General features: G+C 50.8%; 3 protein-coding genes across 3 annotated transcripts; all 3 read right to left on the bottom strand.

Annotated features, from left to right (window-relative positions):
* Positions 1-4,330: 4,330 nt before the first annotated feature.
* On the bottom strand, positions 4,331-6,237 carry BU24DRAFT_463430 (MFS general substrate transporter; the record flags this gene model as incomplete). Its single annotated transcript, XM_033532120.1, has 6 exons — positions 4,331-4,602; positions 4,655-4,976; positions 5,042-5,380; positions 5,437-5,651; positions 5,719-5,909; positions 5,987-6,237. 6 exons carry the CDS (start codon positions 6,235-6,237, stop codon positions 4,331-4,333), a joined length of 1,590 nt encoding a protein of 529 aa, XP_033383004.1.
* Positions 6,238-7,171: 934 nt separating this feature from the next.
* BU24DRAFT_219151 (integral membrane protein-like protein) lies at positions 7,172-8,936 on the bottom strand. The gene has a single exon (XM_033522034.1). The coding sequence runs from the start codon at positions 8,815-8,817 to the stop codon at positions 7,558-7,560; it is 1,260 nt and encodes a 419-aa protein (XP_033383003.1). The 5' UTR covers positions 8,818-8,936; the 3' UTR covers positions 7,172-7,557.
* Positions 8,937-9,886: 950 nt separating this feature from the next.
* Positions 9,887-11,885, bottom strand: BU24DRAFT_371366 (Annexin). Its single transcript, XM_033524463.1, has 2 exons — positions 11,430-11,885; positions 9,887-11,360 (listed from the first exon to the last, which is right to left on the bottom strand). Exons 1-2 carry the CDS (start codon positions 11,467-11,469, stop codon positions 10,027-10,029), a joined length of 1,374 nt encoding a protein of 457 aa, XP_033383002.1. The 5' UTR covers positions 11,470-11,885; the 3' UTR covers positions 9,887-10,026.
* Positions 11,886-12,185: the final 300 nt, after the last annotated feature.

Here is a 12,185-nt window from a genome sequence, read left to right as displayed (position 1 = left end):
TACGTACTAGTACCAAGACGCTAGGGACGGCCTGCAGGAGGACGACGACGCAAAGTCTCCTGCAAGTAGAGCCAGCCTCAGTGGTGCACGCACTCGCACTTGATTGCAAGTATCTGGCATAGCGCCGAGGAGGTAGCAGTTGGCGCAGTGCAGTCCATCTGTCACTTCCAGTCAGTTACTCAGTCACTCAATCACTCGGTCACTTGCTGAGTCTCACTCTGTCCAGCGGAGCATTCGGCTAGTTAGCCATCGCCCCCTGTCCCGGTCCTGGTCCTGGCGCCCTGGGTGCATATGCTGGCTGGACTTCTATTCTACTCTTCATACCTACTGCGTATGCAAAGTGTGACTTGCTAATAAGCTCTTGACCTATCGTGACCCTCATGGGGTTCAGTGGCTGGGTGCACAAATGGAAATTGACAATCGTGGGGCTCAATTGGTGGACTTGACCTCCCGCTGACCGCTTCGGGGTTCGAGCAAATGCACACCTGTCCAAGAAGGGTCCCTTTTTACGATTTGCCCAAATGGTATGTAGTGACTTGGGTCATTACAACATATCCTTCTTGTGGATGCCACACCGACGGGACTCTTGCGTTCTAGGAGACATGTCTCCACAGTCTACTGCTCCCCACTGCTACGAGTGGTTAGGAGACGTTACAACTCTAGCAGTTCTAGAGAAATGACGGTAGAACCCCCATCAACTCGTATCAATTTTCACACGTAGGTAACTACACGCACAATACTAGTATGTAATAATTGGATGACAAAATGTCGTCCAAACGTAGGGCAAACAAGGTCCAAAATGCTGACCCGGCCTGGTCATTGCGCTCCCTTTTTTGGGGATTTTACAGCCCCACTGCGGTGTGTGTTTGGCTGCAATCCTTTCTTTCGTCTTCAATGCCCAGCGCTACACCACAGCCATCCCCAGTCCACATGCTGCCCTTTTTCTCGCCGTGGACGCCCAAAGGGTCGACATGATCATGCTTGGGTACCGCGTACTGCCGCTGCAGGACCGCGAATCAATACCTCTGGTGATTCCCGTCGTCTCCGAACCACCTGCTCTGCAGTGTCTCCCCTGCAGCCTCAACAGGACCCTTTTTTTGTCTCTCATACTTCTTATTTCAAAATAATATCCGGCAACTGGCGGGAGCACTAGAAGCTGAGCCGCTGAGGCGCTGTTTACCGCGTCGACGCTTACTGCGTACGCTCCTCTATGTGCGTTATTGCATTGAGTAACGCGGTGTGTAGGTGAATAATTAAAATTGACATATGTCTTTGATCCTCGATCTGCGTTACTGTTCCGCGTGCATATGCACTTGGTCCGACGGTTCCTCGACTAACAAGAGAGATGGCTTTCTATGTCAAGATGACAGTACGACCAGTACTGCGCTGTTTGCTGGGTGATAATGATGATGCAACACATTAGCCGTGCAACGTGATGCGCTTGAAAAAAAGCGCGCCTGATCGTTCCTAGAGTGATACACTTTGCAGCACAGAATTCAGTAGTTGTTCGATGTTGAGAGCTCGGCGCCCTCCGACCGTTGGCTATGGCTGGCCGCTCGGCTGGCGAGTAGTTTCACGATTACCTGCAGTCTAGCAAGGTTAGCTGCGGTGCTCTCTCCAGATTTCTTACGTCCCGAACAGATTGGATGCCACGAACTGCTCGCTGGCTGTACACCTCATCTTGCTCATCTGCGGAAAATAACACAGACGTCCCAGACCGCTCTCCGCGGCCATTAGCTTCTCTTCTGCCCGACCACGATATGTTGTAACATCAGGCTCCTTGTTGGTGTTTGGCCACTTCGGTGTTGTCAGTACTATGTGATCTTACCTCCCAAAGCGCGGATCTGTTAATCCAATTTCCGGCACGCGGCCAGTTGCGGCCAGCGTGCATGAGTAGAAGTCGGAGGTCGGGATAGAGATCAATCAATATTCTCTCAACCACAGAAAGTATTACTACCCACGTCACGAGCCTAAGCCATTGCGGTCAAGCAAACCGAGCGCAATACGTGGTTCGTCGGCGTAGAGAGCGAGTGGATTTCTTTCTGACGACCCTGTCCTTGAACTAATACGGCAACCTTCTAGAAGAGATTACGAAAGGCTAATGAATCCTCCTAGAACACACTAAGAACCTTCTCTGCAGCATTGATCCACGGTGAAAGGGACGAGAATGATCAAGGCTTCCTGACCCATTCACACCCTCCCATGGTGGAGATCATAAGATCTTTTTTTCGCGAAGCGACCGGCTCAGCTACCGAAATGAACACTCTTGGACGCCTCTTCTGACGGATCGGTGGTAGAATGTCTCCGTAGAAAATGCATCCGCAGAGGGCGCGATAACGCTTCAACAGTGGAGTATGCACCTGTGGGTCTTCTTCTTGTTCGGCATCTAGATGCCGATTTGAAGCCCTGAAGGCATTCTCAAATCTTTCAATTGAGATCTACAGTATCATCGAAGCATACCGTGGAACAATTGTGTTGGTATGAAGGGATCTGCAGGGTCATAAGTGTCCGCAATTGAGTGGATCTTCTTGTTGTTATTGTTGGTAATGGATCTGTAATTGTGTTGTCCGACGATCGTTTGAACAGAGATGAAGCCGCGTAGGTGGGCTGTATGGATTGCTTGCCACTATCTACTGTGCAGACTCAAGCATTCATGGATACGGCTGTTGTGGTCGAGATGGATTGCCATATGTTCACTTTCCTTAATCAAAACATACCATTCTGTCTGTTCTACAATTGCTCGGTGCAAGAAGATCCATTTCAGGTTCAAATTTCCTTGATAACCCTCTTTCTTCTTCCTCCATATACCCACTGTCACTCCAACCGTGAATTACGAGCCTTCTTGTTGAGCGCCATTACAAGCAGTGCAACAGCGCCAATTCATACAATCTCGATACAGTAGAGTATATCCAACAAAAAGCTAGAAGGTGCGGAGAATACGCAGACGCTTGAGCTTGCCGTTACCCATAGGTAGACCAGTCACTTCTGGATCAGATCGCCCTTTCGAGTACGTTTCCGACCCGCGCCTCGATTGGAATTACCCGAATGACTCTTCGCCTGGCCCTACTGCCGGTACCAACAGTTCATTTGGCATAGACACAGAGAACCAGCGGCTTCATCGCGGCGCAACTTTGCATTATTTGGCGTCAAGTTCCCCCACAACAGGACACGAATGAGGAACCGCGTAGCTTCGGTCAGCGAACGTTGTTCATTCTGACTGAGCATTTGAAGCATGCAGGGTGCATTCTACCCGCCTTCTAGCGTCGCGCAAACCCACGATGGGGCTAGCGAAACCCGCTTATGGTCGATGCGCAATCGCAAGTTGGCGCATGTAGACATTCACTTGAACGAAACCAGCACGACCTGTGAGTAGCCGTGCCTCAAATGGATGGCGGCTGTCACAACGCGGAAGCGATTGCCAAGTGGAACTGGCCCTACGAGCAGTGCATATGCTCTTCAATGATTATAGAGATGAGCCACGAGCCGCTCAACAGACACTAGAGACTCGTCGACGCGCTTCAACAAGTACCTACCTTGTAGTGATCAATCCTGGCGGTCGCGTTTCTGTCGTGGGCCTGCAATTGATCGCGATTACATGACGACTACTTTGCTTCATTGCGCGCCCATGAATCGATCGCATAACCCAGCGGTCGATCTTTTAAGTGCTACTACCCTAAGCATGTAACATATGACTTCAGATAATGAGAAATTTTCAGGTACTGGCCTGTGTCATCCATTAGAAAGCAGCCCTAACCGTGCTTATGAACGATGTTAAGTACAATTACTACTTTCGGTAATTTCGCTTCTATTTCCCCGTCGATTGTAGTGCTAAAAGTCTTGTCTCGAGAATGCCTCTAGCGCAACGTTAATCCTCGACGTAAACACTCCTCCAAAGTCGTGAACAAAGTCGAAAATCGAATGCAGAGGGATAGACAGAGAGAGAAATTCCTATTCTCATTATTGCTAGCTTTGAAACACGATCTTCTTATTCTCCGGGGCACAGATGCTGCTCAATCCCCTTCGCCACCTCAGTAACCTTATCATTAACTTTAAAATAAGGTACAATAAGGTTATTAGCAGTCGATATTGCTCCTCGGAGCTCGCAAGTCAACATCAAATATCACTTCAGAAAAATATCGTTACAATCTCAAGTACTTCTGATTTGATTTGCTTTGCGTGAAAGGGTATCTCTGCTTTATGCGACACTTTCATCTCACTTTCGACAGCACCCCGAAGTAACCATCATGATACGTTTTACCCTCCAACCAATACGAGTCACGTTACGACACATGTCGCTACCCCAAAATGCGTTCAGATATCATATTCCCTCTCATAACGAGTACTTGAACAACGGGCTGCGATCTCCCATCTTGTCAAGCTGCTCCTCGGAGTAAATCGCCCTCCACTCCTCCTCCGTCTTCTCCGCATTCCTGTTATTGATCCTCCAGAAGAGGAACTCCAGCGTGAGTGCGCACACCATGCCCGCCGCAGCGAAGGAAAGCGACGAACCGAATCCAGTCGGGTACTTTGGCGCCTCCTTCTCCTGGTAGATGAACGAGCCCACGATACCCCCGAGATTTCCTATGCAAATCATCATCGCGACTGGATCTCGTCAGTATGATGCATTGACGCACGAATGTCGGGTGCAACTTACTTCCCATGGCACGCTTTGCAGGGCCGGCGAGATTGTTGATGGTCCAGGCATTGCATCCCGGGAGGATGGGGTAGATGCCCACGCACGCCACATGCACGGCGAAGTAGCACAGGCCCACGTTGTCCTTTATGTGTTCTGCCTTCGCGAAGAGGATGGCATACGCGACGATCAGCAAGCCTTGTGCGCTGACGATGAACGGCATTCTCCATGTAAATCGATCGGCCAGCAGCGACGATACGAGTGCGGAGATGGCACCGCAGGCGTATGGCGGCGCGGTGAGGAGTTGGGCGTTGGTCGATGTGTAGCCCATGTTCTTGAGAATCTATTTAAATCAGGTCAGTCAATCGTGTACTTAAAATATAATCTGAACACAGGAACGGTACACACCTGTGGCATCGTAAACTTCAACCCATAATTGGGGACCGCATTCGAGGCAAAAACCATAGCTTGGAGGTAGATTTGCCAATCCTTAAGAACCGACCAGAGAATGTTCCACTGGAACTTGGTCTTCTTGCCCTCGGCATTGACTGTCTTTTTCTGCACGCCTCGCGTCACGATATGGGATAGGTTGAGGAACCGCGCATCATCGTGAGTGAGCCAGCGCCCGGCTGCGTAGTCAGGGCTGTCCGGCAGGAGGAAGAACACTGCCGCGCCCATTGCGACGGTGGCAATGCCCTCGATGATAAAGATCCATCTCCAGCTCTCGTAGCCAGCAGTTCCGCCCATCTATCTTCCATTATTAGCAAATCATCTAATTTACCCAGCATGCTCAACCAACGTACCTTTGCAATAGCAGCTGCAAGTAGCCCAGAGAACGCACCAGACGCTGCAGAAGCGCAATAGAAAAGGGCCATCCGAAACTGCGTACGATCCGGAGGATACCACTGCCCTACAAGATAGATGGCACCGGGGAAGAACCCCGCCTCAAAGAGGCCCAGGAAAAACCTTGTCGCACAGAGTCCGCCGAAGTTTTGCACAACGCCCATGAGTGTCATAACTATCCCACAACATCAGCATCACAGAACTCAAACTCATCCCAGCGGATTCGGAACGTTAGAACGTACCTGTCCCCCAACATAGGATCAAAATTCCCATGTAGTACGACGGCCGTTTGAACTTGGCAAGGATCATGTTCGATGGCACTTCGCAGAGCACGTATGGCACGAAGAACACCATGAGAGCGACATTATAGTCATTCCCGCTCATGTTAAGCGTCTCTTCTAGACCCTCGATCTTCGCATTTCCGATGTTCGCCCTACTCCTATGTCAGTTCCTCCACTTCTATGTTTCACAGCAAAACCCATCCGGGGATAAAGAAATTGGAAACCATACCTATCAAGATGTGAAATCAAATAAAGCACAGCGAGCATGGGACACAGTCTCCAATCCACCTTGTGGAAGATCTTATCCTGTTCCTTCTTCGAGATGCCGTGCATAAACTCTGCATCGTCCCTCGACAATCCCGCCCGGAGGTACGTTTGCAGGTGGTCGGGATAGCTCTCTGCTGCTTTCTCGAGCGCCACGTCGTCGAGCACCTCTCTCTTCTCGTCGTCCAACGACGCCTTGTTGTCGAGTTTTGACATACTGGCCTCCTTTCGATTTCTATTTCCCAAGTGTATCTAATACCAATACAATAGAAAGCAGAAGAAAAGCACGGTACGTACAGGCCAGTCGGGGATTCACCATTACTTTATGTAGTTATCGATCTACCCTCCCCTCAACCGTGCCCACTCACCAAAGCATGCGTGGGTCCCCCCAGATACATCTTGCATGCAGCCTACTTCGGTACTCTTTCTCCTCCTCTTCCTTTCTCCCCACGGACGATCATCCTTCCGGGGGATTTCTCATCCTGGCTAGATAGTAGTAGCGCAGGTAGGTAAACTCTTCAACGCTTCCACGACAAGTGGAATCCACAACAAACCCTCCAACGCCCACAACGATTGGAGGGGAGAGGCCCAACAGCGCAACTATTCCGCGCGGATCTTAACCCCGTTTCCGAACGAGGACGTGGGCCAAGATGTCCGTTTTGCGGGGGAGGGAAAGGCGGGCTGCTTGGCGTCTGGGTAACATCAAAACTACAATACGAAAGGAGCAGATTTTTGCATGGTTTGGGGCGATAGGAATTAGGCATGGTGTATGTAGTTTGGGTTTTCTTGAATGATGTTTAGACATGGTCGTGGGGAATGCTTAGATCCGCCAATTGGGCTGCTCGTACTGGGCTGGCTATCTGCGCTTCCTACCCCCTTGGCTGCTTGATTCCGAGTTTCTGCCGTGGAGAGCGAGGGCTTGGACGTACGTCAAGCTTTGCGGCAATTCGCAAAGAAAGCCCGAAGTTATATGTGAGGCGTTGACAAGAATCGCCGTGGCGGACGGTGGGAGCTTCAATCTTGTCTTGACGTCGACAATGGGCTTATATGAACAGCAACGATGCGTGAGTATGGCTGGCATCACGAGAAAGTGTCAGTATGAAAGTATTTATTGATTCGAGAGTAACTTGGATTTGATGGTTATATGCACATTAGTATTGTATGCGTGTGCATACATGGATGCTTAGGTAGCTGCATCCCTCCAGGACGCGATCGTATGACATGGAGCCGAGCCTCGGGATGCCGAATGGGGTAATGGCTTGGGTGACGCTTTATGGCCGAAGGATGCGGAGTTGGGTGGACATCCTGCGTACGTACTTAGGTTTGTGTATGTTTCATGATGTTGTTTGGATATGTCTTTAGTCGATGGTCGTTCTACTTGGAACTGATCAATATAACTTCACAAGCAATGCGCGACGCACGCCTCGCGTGGGCAAAAGAGCAAGCCTTATTTGCCATGGCGAATTCGTCTTCGACCATATTTTTCGAATTCTATTCATTCTTTCCAATCGAATCAGTCTAACGAAAAAGCAACTGCTATGTCTCCCTTGACGCCGCCACCCTCAAATGCTCCTCCCTCAGCGCCCCCCTATCAAACCTCTCAAACCCAAAACTCCAAATCTTCTCCGCGACGCTCATCCCCCACTTACTCGCGGGCCCGTAGTCGTCCAGCTTGCTACTCTTCCTCCCGACATGCTGCAGCACGCTCGGCGTGATCGCCCACCGCAGCTCGTCGTTCTGGTTCGCGTACTCCTCGATGATGACGTCCACGAAGCCGAGGCGGCGCTTCGTGAGGTACTTGGCGAGCGTCATGGCCTTGTTGCGCGGGAACACGAGGCCCTGCGAGCAGCAGCCATACGCGGGCATTTCGTTCACGCCAGCGGGGAGCGGCAGCATGGTACAGCGGCCGAGGAGGAAGAAGAGGGCTATGCAGGCTATGGTGGCGGCGGATATGGTGGCCAGCGTGCGGTTTGTGAGAATGCGCTTTGCGGGCGCGGATGAGTGGCGGAGGTAGAGGAGGACGGCGAGGGGAAAGCCAAATGCGAGAGTCGAGTAGAAGAGGTAGGTTGCCCAGTCTTCGGAGTTGTAGCCTAGGAATTCTTCGGTGTAGAAGAGACGGAGATAGAGGAAGTCTGCGAGGGCTCGACGCTCGGCGGATAGGGCTTCGGCTTCGTCGATTGCGGCCATGGTTCTATGGTACCAGCCATCCATGGCAACAGTGTCGTCCTCTAGCATGGCGATGTGTGGCGTGCGTTTTGAAATGCATTCTTGGAGGAGGTATGTATAGTCGTACAGTCCTTTTTCTCGGTACTCCCCGCCCTCTGATTCCAATTGTTTAATGTGATCTGTCTGCTCGCTCGTGACATTGTAGACTAGGACCTCGTCCGTAAGATCGGGAAGCCATTGCTCGGCGTATGAAGGGTGGACAGTTGGATCCGAATGAGGTATGAAGACGATGAGAAAGATTTCCGCGCGCTCTTGGGGTGTGAGTCCTTCGATCAGCGAACCGACAGCCGTTTGCAGATATTGTACATCTTTCCGTGCGATCGAAGGAATGCCGACACATAGTTTCCTTTCTGTTTCTCCGTCTTTTGCTTGAACTAGGTCTGCATATTTTGGTGCATCAGATATGAAGTCCCCAGCTTCAGCTTTGCGGACGGCAGAGTATCGCGGTGCATATCCGACTCGGGGGTTGAAAAAGAGACTCGTAGGGTCGCGGGAGGAAGCCAAAAGTATCTTATAAAACCCAAGGATAGTAAATAAGCATACAACAATTGCTATAAGGCGAGAATTCATTGCGACTGGGCGGCTTTCACACGTGGAGACGGGACGACAAGGACGGCCTCGGCTACGTCATTTTGAAGGTGAAGAGGAGTTCAGATGAGAAGGGTAGAAACAACCCCCGGGGACAAAGAAAGTTAGGGAATCGCCCTATGTTTAAATTAGACAATTGGACTGACTTAAGCAGATTCACCTGCTCGTATTCGACGGTGCCCCATAACTCCTTCCCGTACGTTAAGGCACCCAGTGAAGCTAGTGTTTACAAGGCTGTCCATCCATGGTGTCAGACGGGGCCATTAAAAGTGGACAACGCAAAATTTGAATAGAACCTAATGATGGGACCCTTTCACTGTAGGTCCATGTCAAAGAATGACGTCTATTTTGTGTTTTCTTGAGGCCATTGGCATAGGGTGTTGCGTCCAGGAGCAAATGTACATTTGTGAGAGTGACTGGGGTGACTGGAATGATCGACTGGTAGCGTGCCGTTCTATCCTGATAGTTTCGTGACTCGGGAACCTTGACAATATAGACGTCTCGTGACATTCCTGCACTCGCGATGGATACTCGGTTCTGAGTTACACATACTCGGGTCAAGATGACAGCGCTGTCGCAAGATGTGCATTCACGATGCGCGATACTGTAGGTTATGAGCTGGACGTGCAATTGGGACCAGCGCAGTCATTCCTTAGCATACTTGACATAATACCCTTTGCCTATGGCATACACCAAATGGCGAGCATGGGATAATGACAGCCGCTCTTGTAATCGACGATTACGTGCGAGAAACAGATTACTATCTCTACCTCATTCACAGAAGTATGCAAAGTAGTTGAAAATAAGCCCTAGGCCTCTTGGGCCAAGCTTACTCTTGGCTCCTTGAGGGGGTCCACATCGAAGGTCTTAAAACCATGATTGGAGCTTGTGTCCATTGTCCCAAATGTCGTGTAACAAAATAGCATGCAATTCAGAAGGTTGATTCACACATTGAGGAATGCCTAGTTAAAAGAGATGTTGTTTATTTTGTTGCTAATTAGAGAATACCGCCCACCAATGTCATCGCAAAGATGCAGAACGCCGAAAAAATCGGCCTCCAGCTTTGCAATACAAATCGTACAATCTACCTATCTTTGGGGTATCAAGAACCCATGCCGTGAACAAGAAAACAAACAAAGGAAAAGAAGAACCACATTAGACATGTAGGAGATACGGATTAGGCCTTCGGGATTACTCCACACAAGCCGTCATCAAGCGGAGGTAGTCTCCCCGGATCTCTCCCTTCAGCCTGCTGATGAGATCCCTCTTGTACAACTTCTGATATTCGATGCCAACCTGTCTGATGTGGTCGCGGTTCCAGTGCGCGCGAATGATACGTTGGACAAGAAGTTCGTCCTTGGTGCCCATTCCGGCCATGGCATCTTCAAGCTGTTTCGCGTCGCTTGCAGCACGGCTGTATGCGCGTGCAACGAGGAGGATGAGTGCATCTTCCATGTGGCCGGAGAAGGTAGACTTCAATGCGTCGACCAACGGCTTGGAGAATTTGGATTGGTACTCGTGTGCGATGGCCCGGAGCTGAGCGTCGTTCCTGCTTGTAAGGATCTGGCAAGCCTGGACGGGGTTCTTGGTCACCATGTTGCCGAAGGAAGCTTGTAGGTCGGTGACGTCCTGCTGAATTTGCTGGGGTATGACGGGAACGGAGTCTTCATTCCTGCGGGCCGAGATGATCATGACAAACATCTGCTCGGTGGCAGCAGAAAGGTCGCTACGGAGGTCGCTCTCCAAGCTTCGAGAGAAGGTGTTCTGATACTGGGTTTTGATGGCGTTGATGTCGGCATTACTTCTGCCCACGAGGACATCGTTGAGGACGTTCTCCTTGGTGCCGATGCCCTTCATCGCGTCGCGGAGTGCGTGTACATCGTTGAACAGTGGTCCGCGTACAATTGCGACCAGGCCCTTCTCGAAATACCCAGACGTCTCACTCTTGATATCGGCCGTCAGGTCCCTTTGGTACATCCTGTGGAAATCCTCACGGACACTGTTCGCCTGCACAGGGTCAAGCTTTGCCAATATCCTGATCAGGGCCTTCTCGTCCGTGCCCATGCCCTTCATGGCCTTTCGAAGACCTTCGGCTTCCGCGTTCATAGGGAGGCGAGTGTTGTGAAGCATGTTCAAGTCATACCCCAATGACGGCTGTGTTGGGGGGCCACTTGGCGGCGGAGCACCATATTGACCCGGAGGAGGGGCGTTGAACTGGCCTGGAGGAGGGGCACCCCATTGCTGATTCTGCGGTGGAGGCGGCTGACCCCACTGGCCCTGAGGTGGTGGCGGTTGTCCATAACCCTGCTGCTGCCCGTACGGTTGCGGTGGTCCCCACTGCTGATTTTGTGGTGGTGGAGGCTGTCCCCATTGACCTTGAGCGGGAGGAGGTGCGCCGTAACCTTGCTGGCCGTAGGGTTGATGCTGAGGAGGAGGTTGTCCCCAACCTTGTTGCGGAGGCGGCGCGCCGTAACCTTGTTGATATTGCTGATTGGGGTGCGGGGGAACAGGAGGAGGTTGGCCTTCTATGAAAATGTTAGTTATGCTCCATGAACTACATGTTCCATCAGTATGAGACATGGGGTAGAACTTACGGCCAGGATAGCCGCCTTGTTGTTGTCCGTAATATGACATGCTCTAGAGCTGTGATGTGGGGGAGAAGCAAGAAGCTTAGTAGTGAGGAGTGGTTGGAACCGGTGGGATTGATGCGAAGAAGATAAAGTAGAGAAAAGTAGCAGAGAAAAGTAGATGAAGAAAGGAAGAAATACTTTGTTCAAGAGGATGAGAGCCGTCCGTGATTAGGCGATGGAGGGGAAGCTGAGGCGCAGTAATGAGTGACGAGAAGCTGGAAAACACAGCCCTGGACGCGGGACCTCAACGCGGGGGTGGTCTTGTCACAATGTGGTGATAATTGACGTACTAGCTAGGAGCCTACGAGTAGCCCAGGCACCACCTATAATGACTAACTATTTCCCGTTCTCTTGGTAAACGCCGAAGGGTCACTAGATCGGTTATTCGGCAATATTTACTCTTTCAGAGGCGAATAGTGGATGTCATCTGTGGGCGTTCTTGTGCTGGATGATGCATTCGACAAAACTCGTAAATGATCGTTCCAGCAAGGCTGTGACAAGGCTGAGCGCCACAGTGCTGCACCGCCACAATTTGGCCATCTTCAATTCATTCACTCAATCCTTTCAAACGGCTGTTGATCATGACATGATTCGTAATTCGTATTCGTGATGATATCCTCAAGTTTTGGTATTACACAATAAGCCCAAGCATCAAATGCCCCCAAACAAACAATCAAAGAAACAGAGACACACAAACACCCTTCAATCGCAATGAAACCG

The sequence above is a fragment of the Aaosphaeria arxii genome, assembly GCF_010015735.1.
Source record: "Aaosphaeria arxii CBS 175.79 unplaced genomic scaffold BU24scaffold_5, whole genome shotgun sequence".
Taxonomy (NCBI): Eukaryota; Fungi; Ascomycota; class Dothideomycetes; order Pleosporales; genus Aaosphaeria; species Aaosphaeria arxii.
This window is presented reverse-complemented; position numbering and strand designations above follow the sequence as displayed.